The following is a 25,536-nucleotide window of genomic DNA, read 5'->3' as shown; positions in this document are numbered from 1 at the left end:
AGCAGAGCATTATTAATGACCTGAATATTCTTTCCATGTGCATTTTTTCCATAATCATAAACATAATTAAAATATCTTTGTGCTTCCCTGGCCCTCAGCTTGGTCCTTGAATTACAGGGTTATGACAAGAATCACCACTGCAGCCAGGTCACAATATACAGGACTTCTGATAGTCCCAGGAAAAATAGATTTTCTTTCCAGTAAGCACAAATGTGTAGTAAGATAAAAATCTTGGGTTTTTTCTTCAGTATTAGAGGGTTTAAGCCTATCTAGGTCAATTGATCTACTGGGACAAAGGGTCTTTCTACTTAGTTCTTCAGTTTGACTCAGCTGTACACTACAACGCACTAAAAGTCACTGCCATTCAAAGGCTAAGTTTAGAAACTAAGCCATTGCTGATATGAATTCCTTATTTCATAGATACGTATTTGTCATCACTTACAGTTTGTAGCTGGAAAGTATTCTGCATTTGGCAGTACCTCCTCTGACCAGAGAAGGCTCATTTACCCAGAATCTGAGAGGCTGCTGCTCTGACTCACCTCAAGCTCACATCTGGGTACTCTGAGGGCACAAAGTGATGGAATGAGTTTGCACGTGGTAGCAAACTGAACTAAGTGTACTGTATTCCAGTATCCCAGCTGGGAAAATTAGTCTTCTAGTCCACACTCTCTTGGGGGTGTCTGGCTCCTATCTACTTCCTGCCTGTGAAATAAACATTCAGCACATGCAAAAGCCACAAGGATCAATATCTGCATTATGCACTGGAATACATAATACATTTTGAAATTTAATGGATCTTGAAATATCTTCTACACTTCACTTGCTCATTTATCATTGCAAAGGTCATGGGTTCCAATATGATTAATGCATGAAAATCTTCTGGTTAACTTCCATTAATGTACCTTTCTCTGAGAGCAGCTCCCTTACTTCAGTATGCATTGAAATGTGAAAAAAAATTCTGATGCCAGTATACATCTCCCTGTTAACTTTAGTGGGCTTTGGTTTAAGCATTTAAATAGGGGAAAGAAACCCCCACCAAACTACACCTGGACTCATGTCCCTGGGTAATTCCCTCAGTTCTGTCACAGGTCATTAAAGAACTACTAAAGAAAAAATGGTTGTGTCTCTAGTCTATAAGTGTTGCAGACTGTAAATAATAGGGCAGAAAAAAAAATTTTAAAATTTTCTAGAATGAAAACAACAATATTAAACTCTAACTCTCCATTAAATATTTTTGTTTATCTTTCAGAAGAGGAAAAGAAAAACCCTTTCCTCTTCTTCACCTGAAATAAAAGTAAAAATTACTGAATGAGTTGCATTGTATCATTACATGATTCCAAAATCGTTTTCATTTTGGAAAAAAACCAAGAAAAAAGAAAAAGGTAAGATCACTTTGCTGAATTGAAGTAATTTTGTCAAACATTTCAGAATATCAGGTATGTATCATTTCCATGAATACCCTGAAAAACAAATGTCTATCATCCACCCTGCAAAGAAAAAAGCTGACAAAAAACTTTCCAACTGTTGTTTATTTAGTTAATATAAAGAATGCCATCTACCGGCAATAACAATAAGTAGCAGTGTTTGTGAGTTGCTAGGTGGGGTAAGGTTGTCACTTTCAGACACTACAAACAAGTCTAAAGATCATTTATTTAAAAAGAAATCTATAAATTTGAAAGAAGGTGTTATGTTCCAGGTTTCTCTTCAAAGGCTATTCTTAATCATTGCCTTATGTTTGGAAACAAGTCCCTAGTAGGAAATAACTGGCTGAGTTCATGACCCACTTAGAAAGAAGGATTTTTTGTGTATGTATGTTCCACAGCCTCATAAGCATACACAGTACTGGCATAGTTACTAAATGGACACTTCTCACAGTAAGAAGAAAGGCATGTATAGCAAGCAAAGGGTTGTACAAATTAACTCCAAACACACAGTTCCAATGTTGACCTACATAAATGAGGCAGACAATGCTGTTAAAAGATTCTTGAGTAAATTGATAAAAAGGACCCCACCAGACATATAGCTTCATGTTCAGTTCTCTGTCCTACAACTTTCCAAAACATTAATTGTTGAAGTGCTGTCATTTTGAAATGGGTATTTAGGCAATGACTGATTTATAATAAGTAAGTAAAGGAGATAGTAATTATTTATTATAGTACCCATGAGAAAGAAACGGTGTACATATTGCACTTTACAAATAATCAGGAACAGCATGTCTTCAGATACCTTAGGTTTAAAACCATGGCTATGACTCATGAGAGAAAAAAAAACAAAAACACAAACAAACACAAAACAACCAAGAAATACAAAAGTTCAAATAACAAAATTAATGTTTATTATCTGATTTGCATGCCCTTCTCTTCCTCTGTGTCTTAGAGGGACCAGATTAAGCAAGTATTAATATTTTTATGACTGCAGTTTTTTGAATCTGATATTCATCTGTCTTTCTGAAAAGCTCTATAATGTAAGGCAGTTGTTTTGCTTAGTTTTACCCAACACTGTGCTTTCACTTTTAGAACTGGAGGGCTGAGATAACTGTAAATTTCACTGAAAGTATGATTTAATCATAAGCACTTATTTTTTTTGGGTCTTGTCTTCCTTTATTGGCTTTCTGAAGTGCAATTTGGACAACAAACTAAAGAGAACACAGACACAGACAAATATCTGACTTCAAGTGTGCCATAAAATAATTTTCCTAACAGAACTGACTAAGCTGTCTCCTGAAAGTATACTGAGCACTGGACAAATGAGGATGGCAAGGAAAGGGCAGAACTCTTAAACTCATGGGTCCATTGCTTAGAAAAACTGAAGCAGTTCCTGTAAAAGAAGTGCATTAGTGTTATTCAGGGAACAAAAATGACATAATGTATTACAGCTTTGTGAACCCTGTCTCAGAAAAAGAACCTCAACTTCAGGGGCAAAGATTTTGATTGGGAAGAAGACTTTTGTTGGGAATTTCTCAATATGGAGACTGGCTTTTAGCCTGACTTTTCTTGACTTTGAACTGTCACTGAACTTTGAAAAAGTTTTCTCTAAACATAAATTGCAGGAAACACCTTTACCTTAGAGTTATTGTCCAGAGTTTCATATCAGTATTGAGACATATCTAGCAAAGATTTTAGAAAGTGTTTAGGCTTTTAGTTGCTAACTATACTTCCCACTTTTCACTGATAACTGCAAAAACTCTCAATGAGAAATCAGAAGCCTAGCTACTTCCTCCCAGTCCCACTTCTTTCTTTGTACATTTCTTTGTAAAATATTTAGTCCAGTATCTGCTCAGGTTTCATAACACTCAAATATCTCTAGAAGTACGTAAAAGTAGGGAGACAATTCCATATCTCTCTATCTCAGGGGGCTCATGCTGTCATGTCAGTTTTCCTATGCAAAGCAAGGATGCAACTGTTTATTTTGAAACTCTAAAGAACTTGTTTTCTAAAGAACATCTTTCTACAGACATTCTTACTTAACAACAACTCATAGCATTCCTTTTTAGTTTCATCAAAAAAAAAAAAAAGAAAAATTCAATGCTACATGTTCCTGCAAGATACTGTGTTTTTTTCCTTACAAATCATATATTGATTATTAAGCATGTTCACACCAAAGAAACAACCTCAAAAAGTAGCACAGTAAAAGTTCTGTTTAAATATCAATGTCATGTTGATTTAAATTCAGCATTCGCTAAATGTATTAATTTCTTAAAGTTTGTTACTTGTTAAAGTTTGTTAAAAAAAGACCTACATACGTTGGAAATGAGATTTGCTGACTTAATAAATTACCTTTATAGTGTTCAGACTCTTAGAAATACCTGCATCTCTAATATATCAGTCAGTGCTTCTTGCAAAGTTGGCAAACAGCACTTTAGAATTCAATAAAGCAGAACACAGCTATTGATATAAACATGCAAGATTATTTCTGACTACCAGAAAAATAAAATTTCCTTAGCTTTTTAATAGCTTTCTTCTTTACAGAATTTAAAGAAATTTTTAATATTTGTACCTATATGCTTCAAATACACTTACTGATACTCAGTTACCACAGAGTGGAATAACTTATTTTGCACCCTAAGCATGACACAGTAAGATACTTGGAGAGAAATAAGGAACTCCTCAAACAAGAAACTGAAACAGATAAGCAAGTAAGCATTGATTAGGCTAGAACCTGGTCAGGTCTAAATCTAGTTAAGAAAAACGGTGGGGTGTCATTTTTACTGTGGAAAGGTGGACTTCTAAAATTATTCCATCAAGTCCAGGCTTTCTTTCCAAAAAGCAGATCCTGAAAAAAACATATCTCATGATATTCACCTACAATCTGATTACTTTCAATTATTAACAGTTCTCAGCTTAAAATTGGCTTCATTTGAATGTTCGGGGTCTTTCAGATATTTTTAAGTAAAAGTTTTTTATAAAAGAACAAAAGAAAGAAGAAATCAAACTACTCAATCAACATGGAAACCTATTAATCATCTGTCACACCAGACAAAATCAATTTTGAGACAGCATTGATGCATTTATTTTACACAAGTGACTGTCTTAACTAAAGCACAGAGCATGTAACAGCTTCAGAGTAAGCAATGGGTCCTTTACAAAGTGTGTTGGAAGCTCTTGTCTTTCTTTCATCTTTTTCTGAACGCTACCTAGATACCACACCAACACAGTGCAGGAAGAAAGTCAATCTTCATTATAATAACAACAGTGCAGTATTTGATAGATGTCTCTTTACTAGTCAATTAAATGGGATTGGGACAGTTCCCTGGCACTGAGGCCAATTGACATAGAAGAACTGGCATCCATACTATCAAGTTGTCTTCCATGAGAGTGGCCTCATCCAGACTGCCTACTGGGAACAGTCACTAGCCCACATTAGTTCCTGAATTATAAGCAGAAATTGTTTGGAAAGAATACCAGCTGGCACAGGGTAAAAATGGGTCAGTAGCTGTTCTAGCAATCTGACATTACAGGCCAGCAAGCTGCAGTGCCTGGGGTTGATACACGGAAGTATTTAATTTGCTAGTGTAGATGTCACTGCTAAGGCATCTCAAAACACTCAATAAACTACAAGATAGTCAGAAAAAGGACTCATATCTGCATATCAACAGCAGAGGTTCTTTGCTCCAGCCCATGTAGATTTCTATTAATTTTGTTTGCACTGTAGTAAAACATTACAGTAGGGGTAAATAATTTCATAAACTGATGGGATTCACAGAACCCAGATGCAGGTATATAAAAGTTAGCCCAGTAGTAAGTCTTTTAAAGACAGTAGGGTAAAGTATGAGTTATGACAATTCATCTTATAGTAACACAGAAATATAGAAGAAATGGGCAGATTTTCTCTTATTTAGAAGTACTATCATTCCACCAAAACCAAACACTGAAGTATCTCACAGTTTGATGTCTAGGTAAATTTGAGATGAACCTCACCCAAAATATTCCTCTGTGTTTACAATAGATAACATCTCTTTAACATGATGACTTGATTCTGTTGTGCAGAACAAGTCAGTTCTGCATTTCCAAATGACTCATACACTAATGTTTCAATATACATACATTTACTTGGGGGATGAGTAAAAATTTTGGACAATACAGGCCTTCATCTCAGTTTTTACTGCAAAGTACAACTTCATGACTTTACAGAAGATATTTGTTCTAGTCAACAAGCTGTGAAATCTAATCAGCTCTCCCACATAAACATATACACACACCTCAATTGCTTCTTTTTTCCCAGTAGAGATTTTTTTGTAATGTCTCCTGTTACTGTGGTTGAACAAAAAATACTTGATATACCAGTTATGAGAAAGAAGGTACTTAAAGGTACTTCCATTTTAAATAGCCATGTCACTTCCACAAATGTAAAATGAACGTGCATCTATCTCTCCTGTTGTATTCCTTGCATAAACATTCCTTCTTCTAATTACTCTTGCACATTTCAATGAATAATTTTTTTCAGCAGTGTGAATCATTCCCATATCTTTGCATGTACTCAAGACATTCACAAATCCTGACTTAAGGTCAAACAGCATTTTTTAAGCGAACCAAAATAGGATGACAACTTGGAGCAGCAAAAAATTAATCTACTTTAAAAATTATTATTAATTTTAATTGGTTATATCTTCTCTGACTGGAATGCATAGCTCACATTCTACTTCCTTACAAATTAGTTTATTATATAAAAAGCAAGTATATTTAAAGTTTGTTAGGTGTCCTTCAACAGAAGCTAAAGAAATTTCACCGCAAACCTTCAGCTATCAGGATTTACTGCTTAAGAGCAAGCAGTTTCTCCATCCAGCATTGACAACAATATATTTGCTTTCTAGACTTTAGAAGCCCATACCATCCATCAAAGGCCTTGATGTGTTGCTGGTCTATCTGCAGCTCACTCGCTAATCAAATAAAAAAGAAAAACCAGACAAAAGATTCAAAGGAAGTCTAGCACAAATGAGTGTCAGTCCATTCTTTGATTAGGTAATGGTAATTATGATAATTACAGCAATCCACTACAGGAAAATGTTCCAAAATTGCCAGCCTGTAGCAAAGTGTAGCACTTCAAGTATCCACTTATGCAAAGCTTTGCCTGAACTTTTTGAATATTTACCGTGTTCTTTCAGTTGTAAACAGGATAAATTGGACTGATAAATTAGGGCTTTGATCTATTACATATTATTAATATATAGGTGAATTCATCTAAGATATAGTCATCCTCTACAGATATAAATCTCACTGGAGTGTAAAGAGAACAGGCATTACTGAAAGTTTCACCCGAGTTCACACACAACATTAGGCAAAACTATTTTTTCTCACATAAAATTTCAATAGTGAGATTTGTATACTATATAAACATAAGGTAAATATGATTGTTTTCCTGTTTGCCTTCTGTATTATGTTCCCTGCTCTGCTAAAGAAGTCAAGCTCAAACTATTTGACAAAAATAGGGGTGTCTTAAAAAATGGCTAACTATGTCAAAAGATACACTAGTAATCACTAAACACTGACATTTAAAAGACAGAAAAAGAGGATCAGATCAACTGAAAATGGGAAGATGTAGGCTAAGAAAATTAAGCAAGACTGGGATGTGGAAGAGACTATGTACAGAAGACAACTAGCCATCAGAAAGAAGACAATCCTGGCCTTCAAGGTCTTTCACAGGTGTCTTTCACAGATGAAAGAGGTCTTTGTCTGCTGGAGGAAGAATTACAATCAAGGGAACAAGAACAAGGAAGACCACATCACACACAAAAGTAAATCTGCAACGTGTCCAGAGACGGTAGCATTTCAGAAGCACTGACTGAGAAAAGGGATATTTCATGTGACCATTTCTTACAGCCATCAGAAAACCCAGTCCTCCCTGAGCTGTGAAATTAGTAACTCCAATATTTTACAGATTTCTGCCTTTTGTACTCTAATCATTCTTATCCATCAGATTAGGTTTACCTAAACCAGTGTCTACAAATACTTTGGATAGGCATATGACTCATTAGAAACAAAACCATTTAAGATGGCTGGCTGGTAGGCTTGTACAGACTGCACTGAGTAAAAAAAGAAAATAAAAGCATTAGTGCAGTTTTTCTCTCCTTTAACCAGTGGAGGCACAAACATTGACTCTTATCTCTTGGTAGCTGCCAGCTGCCAATAAAGCATTGCACACTGATTTCTTTTCTTCCATAGATCTCAGAGAAAACAGCTAAAGCTGAGCTGAACATTCAACCAAAAAAAAAAAAAAAATGAGAGAAAAGAAAATGAAAAAAAAAAGCAAGCAGGAAAACACACTCTTTTACTTTTCTGATCAGAAAGAATGCAAAGCCAAACTAGAACTCATATGCCAGATTTTAAAATTTTGAAACAAAATGGTTGGCACTAATCTGTGCATGGATCACTTATTTTGCTGTTATTTCCTGAAAAGCAAATCTACATGCTGTGATTAAGTAGACATTAATATGATGAAGGGGACTGACATATGACAAAGGCAGCTGGTTGCTTTTCAAATCTGGCAGCTGCAGGTGATCTCTGGTCACACTAGGGGTTCCAGCTATTCTATTGAATTGTTTGTACTATCTGAAGTATATAGGCTTGAAAACCAGCAAAGGCATGTAATTAGAGATAAATAGAGATAAACAGTTTTTCAGAATGAACAGTTGCACAGTTGTATCCCAGCCTCTTCCAAATTGCACAAGAAATAAAAGCTGGTTGACTACAAGGTATCTTATACACCTGTTGTATCACACGCTCCTGGAATCATGTATGCTGGAAGAGCCTCCAGAGGTCAACTAGCTCAAAGCCCACCCAGTGCAGTTGTTGAGGGCTGTGACCCCACAGAGTTTTGAAAATCGCTAAGGATAGTTCCTTAGGTGATCTTGGAGCTGATCTTTTCCTACAATAGGAGGAATTTCATTCCCAGTCTTAAGAGAATTTCATTGAACTGTTCTGATCTTCCAGCAGATACCAAGGTGACTGAAACTGCCTGTGATTAACAAGGCCTCCAACACTGAAGATTCCTTCAGCTGTAAGAAGGTTTCATTTACATCCTTTCTTGATCAGGTGATCTGTAGCAAACACCTACCACACTCACAATAAATAATTGCCTATTAATATAACACATAAAAATAATTACATAAATATATAATATGTAAACAATTGTGTTGCCCTCTTGCATGTTCATTTAAATATCAGAATTTGTTCTGTCTTATACTGTCTTTCTTGCTTGTGAGAATAAAATGAAATATATTTGAACCAAAGCATGCCATGTTGAAAAAGAGCATGTCAAATTATTCGCGTTGCAAGGTGGCATCCATGTTTGCTACTCTACCAGCCATTGATGCCATGGTTTAAAGATTCCTTTGTTATACTGTTATACTTTTATCCTGCAGCCCTAATCCCTAAGTATTATCCTAAAACAAATATATTACATATCCTCTATTCTTTACCAATCCTCAAACTTTTCACTGTGAAAACCAGTGGGAAACTTCTGAACATTAATAAATTGTATTATAGAACTACCTCACTCTTTGAATATCATCTACATCTCAGAAACAGACAACGTACAACACACCCTGCTTCTCCCAGGACAGATGAAAAAGTACTTAGGCAGAAACAAAGTACATCATGAACCATTTTTGTATTCCTTTGTATTACCATTTTGTATTACCTTACTGCAAGTAAGGGTTCACAGCAGAAATGAAATGTTCTTTTGATTTACAGTCTTTCCTTGGTTCCTCCATCTCTACTTGATGTCTCCCAAAAACATGACTGGTAAAGCTAAAAACAATAGCCAAGAGTGCTGTAGGTGGGTCACAGACAATTAAGTAGCTTTCTCTGCAGAGAAATACTGAAGTGTTGAGCTCCTGAACACTTTATGATTAAAAAAAAAAAAAAAAAAAAAAGACAAGGTAGGAAAAGGTGAAATATTCTCAACTGTTCCAAATTGGCTTTCCTAACAAAAGGCAGCTTCCAGATGATCCTGCTTCAATTAAGAGAGAGAGAAAGGCTCAAACAGAGCTTGAATCAGAGAAGCAGCTTAAAATCAGTGACCTATACTATTGATAGACAAATATAAGAGGAGTGTGATGCAACTATTTATCTCTACTTTTTTCTTAGACTTCAACAGACTACAAGTGGAGGTCAGGGTGTCAGTCTGGCACATAAGGGTGTAACATAGACTGTTATGCCAGCTCATTCAGCATTAAAGTTCTAGCATAGCAAGACTGCCTCTCTGCTTGAAGCACACAGATGTATAATGGAGCTCAATCTCAAAGTTGATGAGATGAAAGCTAGAAATGTGACACATGACTTGAATTTATGCTCCGTTCTTCTTACACCAGCTAATAATGCTGCTTGCTGCCAGGCTGTCTACTATAGTGCTTTAATTAATACCTCCTTCAGAATGCAGGGGTCATGCAAAATGAATGAAAACAGCACGCCAAATTCAGAGATGATGTACATTAGAGTAATTTACACTTCAATTAAAGAGCACAATTTGCATAAAAGAGTCTGTAGTAAAGAGCGGGTAGCAGGGGTAGTAATCTAGATTTTACCTTAGGATTGTTTACACTTTTCTTCTCTGCCCCCATCCTGTCATGTATAAAGTACAGTAAATTATTCAAATAGCAACTTCTACTATCCTCTTCCTTCACTAAGTCAACAAGCTTTAGGGTTTAGAAACAATGTTTTTATATCGGTGTCTAATAGAAATAGGATTTTCTTTTTGGTGATCGGTTTTGGCAATATCATACTAGAGGGGGACTTCAAAGTCCTTAACTAATAACTGCACTTAGAACAAAAAAACCAGAACTGTGAGGACATAAAACTATAGTAAATGAGGCTCCAATGGTAATAGCATAGAATTAGTTCTCATGATCTGATACATGCCTCCAGTTTCCCTTCCACCCTTTAAAGGCGTCATACCTGTCTGTGGAGACTTACTTGTTGGAGAGATGAACAGATCGGTATTACCAAATTACAGTTTGTATAGAATTAAAAATCTTGAAGATATGCTGAATGATGTCATCCAAATGTTTATATGAAACTATAGTAGTTGATGATCCAACCCCCAAAATTAATTACAACAGGAATATTTTATGCCATATTTACCATCAGCCACGTAAGACTTCACAAAGGTCAGAAGTGCAGAGTTACATCTGCTTTTAGGCAGCTATTTAGCACAAAAGTTTTATGCAGTTTCCATCTACTCTTGTTGCTACGCAGATACGATTATGCCATGTGCCTTTCTCTTTCCTTCTGCATATCGTGGTGAATTGTATCAATTGGAATTTACAGCATTTCCTGCACCAGTCAATGTTTGGATGAGATATCTTTCAGAGCAGCATAAAGCATATATCGTACAAGATATCATGCAGTCAAGATATCTTAAAAAAGTATTAAGACTTTACAGTAGGCAAGGGTCAATGGCACTGTTCTTTGGAGTGTTCATTGACCCTTATCCCTAAGCTTTGTTTTCAGACTTCAGGAGATGGTATCTTGCCAGACGGGCAATATACATTACAGAACATGAGAGATTGATTCACTGTCTTAGTTCACCGCAAGGAATGTTTAATAATGCGTTGAGCACTGTTGCTCTTCCACTAAGTCAATCAACATCTAGTAATTTTAAACGGAGAAGAAACAGCAAAGTTACTGTAAATTAACTCTCTCAGTAAACTTTCAAAATTCCACATAGTTTTTGAGCTAATTAATTTAGTATTTTAAAAATGGGGCTTAAGGGCATTTTCAGAAACAACAGAAATCTGTTTCAATACAGAATCAAAAAAAATCTTCATATTTCAGATAGCAAATGCTAGAGCGTAAGTATAAGGAGGAATTTCACCAATAAAGAAACAGTTTAATTATCTCCATATGGCAAATAAATAAAAGCAACTATAGAAAAGATATTTAAATGTTAAAAGACAGTGCTAATAAGATTTGTCATTTATCTGTCTTGGGAAATCTGCTGTGGAATGGCTGCCTTCACTAAGGGTAAGTGATGAAAACAAGATTATTTACAAAAAAAGCTCTCATTTATTATTCTCAAAACCTACTTTTTTAATTATCATTTATCTTCCTAAAGGCTTTTTTATTAAAACTATTTTGAAATCTCCTTTTTACCCAAAGGGGAAACTCAAGTGAGTGATGTGCGTTTTAAAGAGAAAAACGGGTTTCTCTTGTGTCTTAATCCTGACAACAATATGCTATCTCTTTATTTCTAACCATGATTTTTGGTGTGTTTTTTCCTTTATCTTTGACACTGGTCTTGCTGTACAGTGTGTTCTTAAAAGTGACAGATTTTCACTGTCAAAAAACCGAAAGTATTATATCCACAGTGAGAAGTCATGCAGCAAACTAAAAAAAAAGAAACCAGTCTTCGGAATAGAAGTGTAGGGAATTCTTCACTTTACGTGAATGAAGCTGGCTAGTAATTTTTGGAAAGTACTTAGTGTATTTAAACTCCCAAAATTTTCATGTGGTCCTTCTCTCACGTTATATATAACAGGGACTACTGCAGGTATAGACAGACTGATTGATGTAACAGAGGATGTATAATTTCTTTGCCTTTATAATATGATCTTAGCATGTAGATATTCTAATTTACTGCTCAGCATGTCAATATAAAGCCTCCTCTCTCCTTCACCTACTGAGGCAGTTAAGAAATATAAGACCATGGTGTAATATATTTTTGGCAGCCTCTCTGCCCTCTCCACATGCTGACCAGAAGCCATGAAACAGCTCGTTATTCCTGTGAGTGACTGGGGAAAATCAGGAAGGGAATTATAGCCTGAAATGAAAGTTCACTGTTTCATCTGCTCTCAGAAGAGCAAAATACAGATTGAGAAATTGTAATCCATTGCATTTTATAGACAGGAATTATGTAATTAAGTTGTGTTCTTCATAGTATCATTTTACTTCTCTAAAAAAATTAATAGAATTTTATGTAACCCTGACACATTTCAACATTAAAAATGTTTTATTTCACTGTTATTTTTTCCCACACCTTTTTTCTCTTGCTGAAGTTACATGACTAACAGTTAAGGGAACATGGGATTCTCAAAATCTGGGTACCATGTGACAATTCTCTTAGTTTCCATTGCTTTCCCTATTTTTGTCTACATAGTAATATAATTTATCTTAGAGGTAAGTAATAAAAATTTGAGGAAAACATATATAAAAACCTCACAGTATATAATATTACAAATTGTGTCATTGAATCATTAAAAAAACAAAAAAATAAGGTTAGGCTAACATTCTCTTTTCCATTTATCATTACCTGTGAAAGTAAAATATAGAGTATAAATTAAGAACCTTATCAAAATTAAGGTAAAATTAGGTAATTAGGTAAAATTAAGGTAAATAAAGTTCAAAGATGGAAACATTGAGTCCCTCAGATTGATATGAAAAGTATCATTTTGCCGTGATTTTTGTGTTATTATATAATTTTAAATAATTTTTTTTGACAAGCCCACATTATTCCAAATCTCTAATGCAAATATATCCAGATCTCAACCTTTTTTTTTTTAATGAGGAATTTAAAAGATTTGGTGCTTTATTTGATTTGGGTATGGTTTTTTTAGGGTTTTTTTGAGGTTCGCCTTCCGTAATTATTATTGGAGTTTTTAAAGACTTAAGCTAAACCATTGCGAGTTTCACAGCACTCCTTATCAGAAAAATTTGAAAAATGTACAAAAACCTAAAAATGGCCAGGCAAAGCTTTAAAGGACTATTTATTTAATGCTTTCTAGGGCAGCATGTTTTTTGTTGGTTTTTTTTTAATACTGCTTAAATGCAGGATTATCCCATTTGGAAGTCATACTTAAGATTTCAACAAGAAAATACCATCTAGGAAATAAAACTTTTGTTAATCTTGGGAACAGAGTATTGTAACTGAAGTTTGAAACTCCTCCACCTGAAAATCTCAGTGCATGTCATAATTTAGACAGAGACTGTAGAAAGACATTATAGCAGTTCTATCTTTCTCTGTCTGCACGTTTTGGCTATCGATATGGCATTAAAAATCCTAAAAATGCTTTGTCCTTCAGTGTCTTTATCCAAGACCATAAAAATGATCACAGAAGAGTACATCAGCTGACACAACTGCTGTCAACTAATCTAGAAACAAAAGGTACAGATGAACTGAAAACATTCTTCAAGGAAACACAATACATGGCAAAATCATAAAGTCATGCATCTGCATCTCTGGGTATTCTGTACTTGATACATGAACTGCTTTACTAAAAGACCCCATTAAATAAGACTGTTAAGTACTCAGGTCCTTTGGCAGTACAGTGGATTCGTGACCTGTACAAGGACTTACTGTCCTTGTGTCATAACCAGGAGAAAAATAATACAAGGTTGTTGCCATAACCATAATGTTCAAATAGAAAATGTAACATTTTGTAGTGGGTTTCTGTGGTTGGGTTCTGGTAGTGGGGGGGTGGGGGCTACAGGGGTGGCTTCTGTTAGAAGCTGCTAAAAGCTTCCCCTGTCTGGTGGAGCCAATGCCAGCTGGCTTCAGAACCGGCTTCCTGCCTCTGGCCAAGGCCAAGCCAATTAAGAATGGTAGTAACGCCTCTGTGATAACATATTTAAGAACGGAAAGTTATTGCACAGATGAAAATTCCAGTCAGGGAAAAGAAGAGTGAAAACATGGGAACAACAATGTAGACACCAAGGTCAGTGCAGAATGAGGGGCAGGAGGTGCTCCAGGTGCCAGAGCTGAGGCCTCTGCAGCCCGTGGTGCAGCCCATGGTGGAGCAGCTGTGCCCCTGCAGCCCATGGGGGACCATTGGGGTGCAGAGATCCACCTGTAGCCTGTGGTGGAGCCCACACTGGAGCGATTGGATAACCAAAGGAGGCTGTGACTTTGTGGGAGGCCCAAGATGGAGTAGGGTCCTGCCAGGGAGATGCAGCCCATGGAGAGAGGAGCCCACTCTGGAATGTGTTTTTCCTGGGTAGGACTTGTGGCCTCTGTGGGGGACCCACGTTGGTACAGCTCATTCATGAAGGAATGCACCCATGGAGAAGTGACCCACGGGACAGCAGTTTGTGAAGAACTGTTGCCTGTGGGATGGACTCATGCCAGAGAGGTTTGTGAAGGACAATCTCCTGTGGGAGGGACCTCAAGGGAGCAGGGGAAGGACTCCTCTCCCTGAGCAGCAGCAGAAACAACAACTGATCATAACCCCCATTCCCTGTCTCCCTTCACCACTGGGGGGGAGGAGGTAGAACTTGGAAGGAAGGAGGGGAGAGGGAAAGGTGTTTTTAAGATTATTTTACTTCTCACTTTTTTGCTCTGATCCTGTCAGTAATAAATGTAATTAATATCCCCACTTTGAGTCTGTTTTGCCTGTGATCAGTAACTGACCGCTCCCAGTTCTTATCTCAACTCATGAATACTTTTCTGGTTTTTTTCTCTCCTGTGTCCAGTTGCAGAGGGGAGGGAGAGAGTGGCTTTAATGGGTACCCGATATCCAGCCGGGGTCAACCTACTACACATTCCCATTTTCTTTCGGGACTTTCCTTTTCTTGTCACACAATCCTCTTCATGGATGTCAGAAAAATTGGACCTGGTGTTACAAGTACACGGCTTTTTGCAACCCTGAAGACTTGAAAGAGGTTGTGCTTGATTGAAAATGTTTATTTTGTTTCATTTTCTTGTTTCACACTTCTGTACGTGAAAAGCTATAATGACAAGTAGTTGGATTTTCCAATGGGAACAATGAATTTAAATGTGCATGTCCAGTGGCAGTTTTTCATAGGAACTAAATGCTAACAGGAAGTAAAACTAATCACTTCAGCAAGGCAGCAACTTATTTACATTTAGTATTATATCCAAAGTATAATGGAGGAAAGGGAAATCCAATGTAAAAAAAGAAAATACACTATCCATTAAAACACAGATAAGTAGACTAAAATATCTTTTCTCCTTTTCTCTCTCGATTTCCTAAACAAAATTGTTCATAAAACTAAAACAAGATACTACTTTCCATTTTAAAATTTCAGTTTTCATGGAAATCTTTTTTCAAATGTGGAATGCAGAATCTCTCATTCTTTTGTTACAGCAGCTGTCCATCATGCTATGTCCTAAATCCATATCTGTGCCTTTTGCACTCCTCAAAAACCTTGGTGATCTCTTTGTGTTTGGAAGTCAAAGTTCAGTGAAAGCCACTATCAATTAAGCTTTTTGTTCCAACAGAAGCTGCTTGTACTTTTTTTTAAAATTTTGACTGACAGATCACTCAGTCAAATGAATTCACCTGAAAGGGACTTATTTCAGTGCTAATATCTCAACAGAAAAACACTGCCAGCATTAATAAGTGTTTTTCAGAAAGTCAAAAGGATAGAATTATTGACATTAATTTTGAAATCTTAAAATTACTCTTTTCATTATATTTAATTTAAAAAATCAAAATTTAAAATATAAGTATTTTAAATATAAAATAGAACACATATGCTCCATAACTAAGACTGTATATTTATTCAAATTAAACTTCTTTTTATGACTCCAAATTCTCAACATACACAACTTCTAGTGAAGCAGATGAAAGAAGAGACATTCAGCATCCGATGACAACAAAAAAAAGTGAGCCAGTATTAAAAAAAAATTAAAATAAATCAAAAGTCAACCCTCATTTCTGTTAGTTGTCATTCTTGCAATTAAGAACAAGAAAATGTAATTAATTCTCTACAGATGCTCATTTTTCACCTAACTCATAGCCAAAAATTCCGTTGAAAATTCTTAATAATAAAAGAGAGGTCTCACTGAAAACTGTGTCTTAATTAAGAAAAAATAAACAACGAGCAACAATGTTGTTAACACACAGTTCTTTTAAGATACTGGTAATGCTGCATTTACTAAGTTATGACCTGCTATACATTTACAGGGGGAGAAAAGAGCAATTACCACAGAGCTAACCTGGGTGGACAACCTACAATTTTTGACTAAGTAGATATTGCAAATGAAGTGACATTTAGGGTCAAATGCAATAAATCAAGAGTAGCTTTAGACCTTTCCCAGCAAATACTTAAGTGGTCAGAATTCATAACAACTTCAATTACCAACTGAATAACAACTCCTACCAATTCATAACAACTTACCAATTACCAATACTCTCTCATATTTCCTTTTCTTTTTTCTCTCTGCAGAAAACCACATTTCACACAGGGACAGATGAAAATTAGCAAGTCCATTTCCTTTTGAGAAAAATTTTCTTTTGCTTGGATTTCAAGTGTACGTATGACTTAGTATACTTTTTTAGTCAAAACTTTGGAAAAGGCTACAGTGTGACAAAGAAATATGTCACATGTCACGTTTCTCAAATGAAAAGCCGGTGGCCAACTAGCAAATTGTGCTGAAGCACAGCTGCATTTTATAGAGTCAGTCTTGTACTCAATTACGCAGTTTCTCAGGCAGAGTAAATCCAGTCCTTATCACAATGGTGCCACAACATTTTACACAGGCTGCAAATGTCATGCTGCTTTTGTAGCAAAGAGTGCATAGGATACATTCATATTTTTAATGTGTCATTAGTAAAGACTTAGCTGCAGCAATTTTCAAAGCATCCTTGAAAACCTCCAAAACAACTATTGATATGTAAAATAAAACACAAAGCAGAAGATGACAGGCAAAATAGGTGACCTTTCTGATTCTTCTCCTCCGTTCTCCTAACTCACAAGTTATGTATGTGAGATTCATGCACAATAAGCCAAGAAGGTACACATTTTTCAGTACTAGTAATGCTGAACATCATTAAAATTCTTTTAATGGAAGTACATTTAAAGAGTATGAAAATTCTTTCAGAAATGTTTTTACCTCTTCCAGAGCAAAGTAAATTAGAATTTCCTTGGCATCTCTTAGCACTTTCCTCAACAGACAATGGACAAGAACGTGGATGCTCACACTTTTTCCCAGTCCATCCTTCTTTACAGTCACATCTTCCACAATTACACTGTCCATGACCTTGAATAAAATTAAGATTAACCTTCATTCTGATGAGGTAGTAAACTGTCATAATTAGATGAACTTTATCAAAGTTGTGGCTTCATTCAATAATTAGCCTGGCAAAAAAATTCAATTATTTCACTCTATCTACATTTTTTTTTCCCCCTGAAAATAGCACTGGTCTCCCGTTCCATTTGAGCCATATTTCTTTTTTCTTTTCTTCTTAAGGCATGTTTTGCCACTCAGCACATGATCTACATGCAAACGGGTGGAATAGAGGTTACAAATATACATTTCACCATTGCTTGGAAAAGTAGGGTGTCATAAGGCACCGTTTCATTTACATTTATGTTCCTCTTTTTCTACCACAGTTGCAGCATAATCTCTACAAAATATACTAATACCATCTTTTATCTACTTGCAATCAATGTGATCTCCTAGAGACAAACAATGTCCCATCAATTCCAAGTCTCAAACCAGTGCCTTCTATTAAAAACTGATGTATAAATAATAAAATATTGGACATAATCAATTCTCATTTCAGTAGGGTAGTTGGATATGATTTTTGGTATCTCATTGGCTAACTTGACTCTTCCTGAGTCTGCCTATTTCCTCTATGAATGCAAACATATCCAGACCAAGAAAAAACAAGAAAATTGCTCTTCTCCCTCTTTTTGCTCTTTGCCTAAAGCAGTGAGATTCTGGCAATACAAAATATTTCTTGAACACTGAGGAAAGTTTGAGAATCAGCAAAAACATTCCCTGCCACAAAATCAAATATTTATTTTCATGACCTCTGACAGCAGGTTAGAACTCTCACAATTTTCACATAGTCATCACTCATTGGACACAGGACCAAAGCATTGCTTCAAAGTCCACTTCTCTATCCTTGTTCTTCATGAAAACATAGCAACACAGATTTTATGTTTCTTTCTAACCGTATTTGCATTTTAAGAATGGCTTGTATCCATTTATCAGTTCAAAAGGAGAAAATGGGGGGAAGCAAGCATTCTGTGAGTCATCAGAGTAATTCCCAGAATATGTCTTAAAGTTAACGTTAAAGAATAATGTTTCTTTACATTAGTTATTTATTTTCCTTGAAAAGCATTAAAGTCTTCCTCTTGTTTAGAGGATAGGTTTAGACAAGATATTGGGAAGAAAATCTTTTCTGAGTGGGTGGTGAGGCTCTGGAACAGGTTGACCAGAGAATCTGTGGATGACCCATCCCTGAAAGTGTTCAGGGCCGGGCTGGATGGGGCTTTGAGCAACCTGGTCTAGTGGACGGTGTCCCTGCCCGTGGCTGGGGTTGGAACTAGATGATTTTTAAGGCTCCTTCCAACACAAATATTCTGTGATTCCATGATTCTGTCCTTTGCTTTCATGTGTACCTGCAAAGAGGTTGCGAATTGGAGCTATGTTCTCTAATCCAGATAGATACTTGTGAGACGATTATGTTCTTTCATACAATAGTTTCTTTGCTAGAGTCACAGCAAAGGAGCTAATGAGATGTGTGAATGTATGAATTTCCTTGTGGAAGCCTTTTTTCTTTTGGTGTCAAGTCATGAAAGCTATTATCTCTTTAAACGAAGAGAATCACTTTAATGTTGAGAACACTTCTGAAAGAAAATAATTCATTAACATACTGAATAGCACTTCAGGTGTTAAAAAAAGGATTCTAGTTGCCAATACGATGTACTGTGAATTGACAGTCTCCTCAAGTCATATGAAACTTCTGGAGGAAGCTGCTTTTGTGTGATGTTAAATTCTCACAGCAGGGTTGCCAATTCCTGTCATTCATAGTTTATGAAATAAACATAACATTTCATTCAGTTACAGTAAAACTCTTTGCATGAAAACCTGACTTCCTATCATTTCAATATGCTACTCAGGACAATGTGATTTCCTGTCTATAGCTATTAGATAGGCAGAATAAGACAAGAAAATTTCTTATCATCTCTGTTTCATGAAGGTTTTAAGAGAGATGGATTATTTTCTCTAATCTGACTAATCCCTCTTGGATTCATCCCAAACCAATTTACAAATAATTGTGAGAAAAATGAGGATATTTTGCAGACACACGTAATGTATGCACACTTTGTGCAGCAAGTAAGTTGTCCAATTACAATTCTACTATTAAATCTTTGGTTTAATTGCAGATTCTGTCTGTCTACCACAAGAAACCAAAATTAATACTCATGCCTCTTATCTATTTCTGAAATATGACTAAGCAGCAGCACTGGAAGACGTTCACATTGCTTCATGTGAAAATGGATTTTTTTGCATAATGTATATTTGGATGGCCAGCTAAGGCTAAATTAGGCTTTTCTAAAATATAATGAATAGGGAATGGATAAAAATAATTACAACTAAAATTTGTGATGACTAGATGGAAAAATTAAGCTATACTTCAACATGGGTTTTAGTTATACTAAACAAGCCATATGAGTCCCTCATTTTGTATGTCTTCTCATACAGTTTTGTTCATTTACAGTTATATCAGTATAAAGAACACTGTATCAGTCCTTAATCCAGTGTCAAATGGCAATATCCTTCCCCCAGTTCATTTGTAACTGTCTTACTTACCCTGTGCTTTCTTACAACCATTACCATTCTGGGCAGCAGCAGCTGCAATGGCAATAATATCCAGAAAAGGGGGAGTTCAAGTATCAGTGTTTCAGTTATGCAGCATTAGCTGTAGATGCCACAGCTTTGCTTCAATTTAATTAGGTTTGAAACTCTTGTGTTCACCCTTAACTATGGAACACATTTATCAGGTTGATTTGTAGCTTTGTATTCCTTAGCTGATGCTGATATTTTGATCAGTCCCAAACTGCTAAAAACATTGACAGCAACACAATGATACATTCAAAAACTGACAACATCCCAAAGTAAGTCTTCCTGCTGCTCTCATGACTGCAGTTCTTCATCCTTCCAGATCTTTCATTAAATGAACCTATATAACATTTGCAAGTGGTTGAAACAGTAACTAGTGAATTAATTCACTGAAGGTTTTCAGAATAGCTTCTTTCTTTTTTTTACTCATTTTATTAGCTAGTAATTCATCAATATTTATTTAAAAAACCCTAACATAAGAATTGAAAAAAATTCCACTTCTTTAACAGTAAAAGAAAAAGCTGAAAATTTTATGTATCGTGTTGGTTTCTGCTTTCTTTCTCTGTTACAGACAGCTCCTCTGGTCTTTCAATGATGGATCCTTCATTCTCGTAATAGAAGGAGAATATACCACATCACTAGTTTCCTTGACGTGACTGCATTCTTCCTATTATTAATTAGGTCAGATAAGGTTTTTGCAGGATGCATTCAAGCTGGCAACCTCTAATGTGTCAAGTCCCTTTGAAGTCACTCATTTGTTTTTGCAGAGTTCCTGTGTGTAAAAATTGCATGCCGCGTATTGATCAAAGTCCTTCTCTCTTGCCTGGTATTAGCATCTTTATTAGTAACTACACAAAATTGTATGCAAGGTCTCACTCGGAATCTCAGCTTTTGTTAGTTGATACGTGGAGCATCCATCTAAATACACTGAAAAGCTTGGATGGATGGATGGATGGATGGATGGATGGATGGATGGATGGATGGATGGATGGTATTAACCAATTTGAACATAATGCTCTGAAGCACAAGTAGAAGAAAAAGGAAGGTAGAAGTGTCTAAGATGTACAGTCAGTATTGTGCAGCTGGGCCACACATTCATATTTTCCATATATTGATGCTCTACTTGTTCTCATGTCATTTTGTATTTTCAGGGTACTGTTTTTTGTTAACTCCTTTATTTACTTTTCCTTGAATTTCTTCTTCTTGATTATTCTCTCCCGGCCGTATAACATGAAATAACAAATACAATTCGATCTAACAAACTTTCAAATTCAAATTTCCCCAAGAAAGGTTATATCTTCTATTTTAAAGTTTCAACCATTATCCAATTTATGCTAGGTTATACTGAATGCAAGAGTATTAGAAGAGAGATGGACACCTAAAAGTATTTAATATTTACAGAATTTTGTTAAATGGCATAGAAAATAATTACAGAATTATGTCTTTTAATTTAAAAAATCCACTCCGAAGCCTCTCCTCCTGAGGAGAACTGGAGCACTAGAGAAGAGGGAGATCAGACCAGTTGGGTGCTCTCTTTATAAAACTACACATTATAAAAAATCCTTACCTGAACAGAAGTCATCAGAATATCTATCGTACACTGCTTTGCAGTTTCTTTCATCACACTCACAAGTATCTCCATGAATATCTCCCCAGTCACCAGTTGGGTCTACATCATGGCATGTGCATTCCCCACATACACATGTGCCTAAGAAAGAGGAAAAAAAAAAAACAGAGATAGAAGATTAACAGAGCAATTTAAAGTAATAGTAGTTTGATTACAGGAATTTACACTTGTGAATTTTTAGCTCTCACGGGAATGCAGTTTCAAAGCTGCATGTTAATCATGAGCGAGTGTTCATCTTCTATGATTTGAAACCTTCTATGATTAGTTAGTAGCAATAGTTTATATAAACAAATTGGCTTTCTGTTCAAGTTTCTTTTTGCTGTTTGAGCCTTGTTAGGAATCAACAGAAAAACGTAGTGCGCAGAACAGTCATAAATCTTTGACATCAACAGTAATTTGCCCTGACAGTAATGACAATAAAAATCAATTCTGTTTAAATGAGTTGGGCTTGGGCACAATAGATAATTAATGATTGTTAAAGCATAAATATTAAGACTACAATAGAATACAAATTCTAATCCAGCTGAAAATGTCTAGGAGGTCATTCTTTACCTAAGAAGAACTGCAGCACAGATCTATCTGAAAAGGATATTTATCCACTTTCCCAAGTCAATATTCAGGGCCACACCCAGTTCTTTACAATAAGAAGAAATGTGAAATATGACAGAAATACAAATTTGGCACAATCCTACTAATATACTGAGAACACTTAGGAAAATCTGAACAACAACAACAAAAAAAAAAACCAGTTTCCTTCTTCAGAAGTACAAATATGCTTCAGGACCACAGATTCACTGCTTTTTCTGAGATGCCAACAGGTCCTTAGAAGCAACCTGACCTTACTGATGCATGCAGCTCATTTCCTGCAAAGGAGCTCCACCTTTTGCTACTCTGCCAACACCTTTGTCATCTTATTCAGATTACTCTAAACAATATAATGCATTTGAGGACAACAGTACATACAGATATGAGCACTTTCTCTAAAAGGGTAAGGTCTACACAATTGTGTATGCATGACACTTAAATGAAGCAGGAAAGGCTAAAGCCACCAACGCAGCCCTCAGGAAATTTGCACCTGATTTTTTAATACGTTCACAATTCAGTGACATTATTGAAGAAGAAAAAAATCCAAACCAACCAACAAACAGAAAACCAAAAAGCAAACACCTCCAGAGGGTGATTAATCCTCCCAGAAACAACTTCAAAGTGAATTTGGATCAGCTGTCCTGGATATCAAAATGCAAAACACCATTTCTCCAAAGTTTAAAAATCTAAAGGTTCACATCTGGTCTCAGCTGGTTGACTAAACAGTTGTGGGGGGAAAGAGAAAGCCAATTTATCCAACTTAGCACTGAAGGAGGGTAGACAGCAAGGTTAACCCCAATATTTGATTTTTACAAGTCTCAAGATTGACAAGATGAACTGCACTTATACAGCAAGGTGTATAAACACTAAAACCTGGGTAAGTAGGACTAAATGGAGCAAAAATACTGTGTTCGAAAGCAACTTCATGTCATAGAAGTCTACAAATGTTTTATGAAAATAAAATCACGAATATACAAAAAGCTAAAGATATAGAAGTATCCCACAAATGTACCTTTGTATAGGAGGTTGTAAGTACCCAGAATACCAGCTATACTACTCACTCAATTCCTCCAATTGTTATAACCACACGATACAATTCCAAATCTTAACAAAAACTCGCTTTGACAAATTCTTTGACAAGAAATTACTTTCTCAGTGCAAAGAAAGTATCTGATCTGAAGCTACTTTGATTGTTATTTCCAGAACTACACAAAAATTTTATCTTAAAGTCTCAAGACTAAATGGGCCTACATGATCTCTGTATTTCTCTTCTCATAATTATGAGAAGAGACTTTTCTAAATTCTCTCAAGATAATTTGATGTTTGCAGTACAGCAGGTTTTGTCAGTAGAGATGTGACTTTTGCTTATGTTCTACTGTAATATTTCTGGACTATTGCCAAAAAAATCCCTCCTGTTTTTTAACTCTTTGTTCAGTGAAGCCAAACACAGCAGCTAGTGAAAAACAACTTTATTTTATGCTCTTTTTTTTTCCAAAATGGCAAAATTAAACAGAAGTATATGGTAAAATTCAAATTCCAAAACTCTGTGCAAATAAAACACCAGGTAGTTAGAAATACCGTGTGAAGTCTACCTTCCTCACCATTGTTACTGAACACTTCACAGGTTTTTTTTTTACTACAAATTATCCTGCTCAGTCTTACTACAAAACAAAAAGATGAGACCAACTTAGGTTTGCTTAATCAAGAAATGGATGTGGATCTGTTTAAGTTTATACTTAAACACAGGTATCTGCCCACTCACTTGGAAATGTATATCCAGACCTGAAATAGCTGAGAACAAACTAGAAACTATCAGCAAACACAGTGTCATACTGTAGCAAATGCATAGAGCAAAATAAAAGCAAGTTATATAAATATGCATAGAAGGACCATGCGAATGACACACCTCTGTTGCTGCAGATTTTGCCATCTGGAGATGTGCATCTTTTCTTGATCTCCCAGGGGGTGATGTCACACTGGAATTCACATTTATCTCCATGCCAACCAGCCTCACAGTAACAGTTTCCACAGTAACACTTTCCATGGCCTTAAGCCAAAACAAATTTTATACAGTGAGAAAAAGGCAAGTTTTTAAAAGGCATTAACAATTTAACTGTTTTGATCTATTCTTTTAAAAACTTCTAGAGCTAGACTCAGAATAGAAACAATTTATAGATCATATATGACTACATAAAATAAGACAAAGGATATCTCAATTATAGTTTTCTCCACTGCTTTAGAACAGGTTTTCATTTAATCACAGATTAAATCTAATCAATAACCACTAATTATAATCAACATTTTTATATTTGTAAGCTCAACTTTATAGATCAGTTTGGAAGATGGTAAGTGTAACAGTTAAAATTTAAGCACATCTTTACATATGAAGGTAGGACACAAGAGTCCATCATACTCAGCATGTCTAAGAAAGCATTGTATGTTCTTGACTCCTCAGATCGTTACAGAAAGGGGACCTTAATTTATTACACATTGCCTACACTGTATGGCTACTCTTCTTACCTGTTAAGAAGATTTTAGAACACAAATAAACCAGTTCATTAAAAATAATTATTAGCAAAACAAATCTTTCAGATGTTCGTTTAACAAATCATACATATCTCAAAAAAGACATTTGCATCGACTGAGACTTGATGAAACCAGCTCTTGAACATTTTGATCTGCTAAGGTACTTGTGCCATGTGCTTCAGTGGCTCAAAGAATTCAAACTAAGTAGCTGCAACTCTTACTAATCTTAAAGACATAAATTAATTCTTTACTAGAAGGATCAAGTCAGGATCTTGTTCTTCCTTCCCTTCAACTTAGTAGATCTGGTCATCTCTATGAAAATCAGGTCAATGCATATTTTTAACTATCAAGATTGCAAATAGTTCAATAAATTTTTTTCCTGTTTTTGCAACTACACGTGTAATTTTCATTACAATTCTTTGGTTACATGTCAAAAACAATTAATTTAATTAGAGAATTAAGCAGCAAAGACAATCCAAAATAATTCTTATTACCAAAAGGTTGTTTTTGAACAGTGGGCAAGAAATAACAGGGAAGATGGTGAAGGAGTAAATAAATTTAATATACTGGCAGTTTTTACAGATTAAAATATCAGAACTTCATGCTTCATTCACACTTTTATACTCCTCAAATAAATATGAATTAAATGATAAAATATGCCACTATCACTTTCTCTTGACAGAAGAAAAAAATCATTCAATGAGAGTCAAAAAGTCTTACAAAAAGAAAATAAAGATGGGGATCAGAATTTAAATTGCTAGAAACCAGGA

At 35.5% G+C, this 25,536-nt stretch overlaps 1 protein-coding gene across 1 annotated transcript in view; it reads right to left on the bottom strand.

Moving 5' to 3' along the window:
• Positions 1 to 25,536, bottom strand: part of ITGBL1 (integrin subunit beta like 1) — a 142,878-nt gene that overhangs the window by 49,394 nt on the left and 67,948 nt on the right. The window contains exons 5-7 of the mRNA XM_017816596.1: positions 24,147 to 24,287; positions 21,596 to 21,736; positions 17,287 to 17,433 (exon numbers count right to left, since the gene is read on the bottom strand). Of these exons, the coding sequence (XP_017672085.1) occupies positions 17,287 to 17,433; positions 21,596 to 21,736; positions 24,147 to 24,287 (429 nt within the window). The remainder of the gene's footprint in view (positions 1 to 17,286; positions 17,434 to 21,595; positions 21,737 to 24,146; positions 24,288 to 25,536) is intronic.

Source organism: Lepidothrix coronata, unplaced genomic scaffold, assembly GCF_001604755.1.
Source record: "Lepidothrix coronata isolate B3197 unplaced genomic scaffold, Lepidothrix_coronata-1.0 Scaffold57, whole genome shotgun sequence".
In the NCBI taxonomy this organism is placed as follows: Eukaryota; Metazoa; Chordata; class Aves; order Passeriformes; family Pipridae; genus Lepidothrix; species Lepidothrix coronata.
This window is presented reverse-complemented; position numbering and strand designations above follow the sequence as displayed.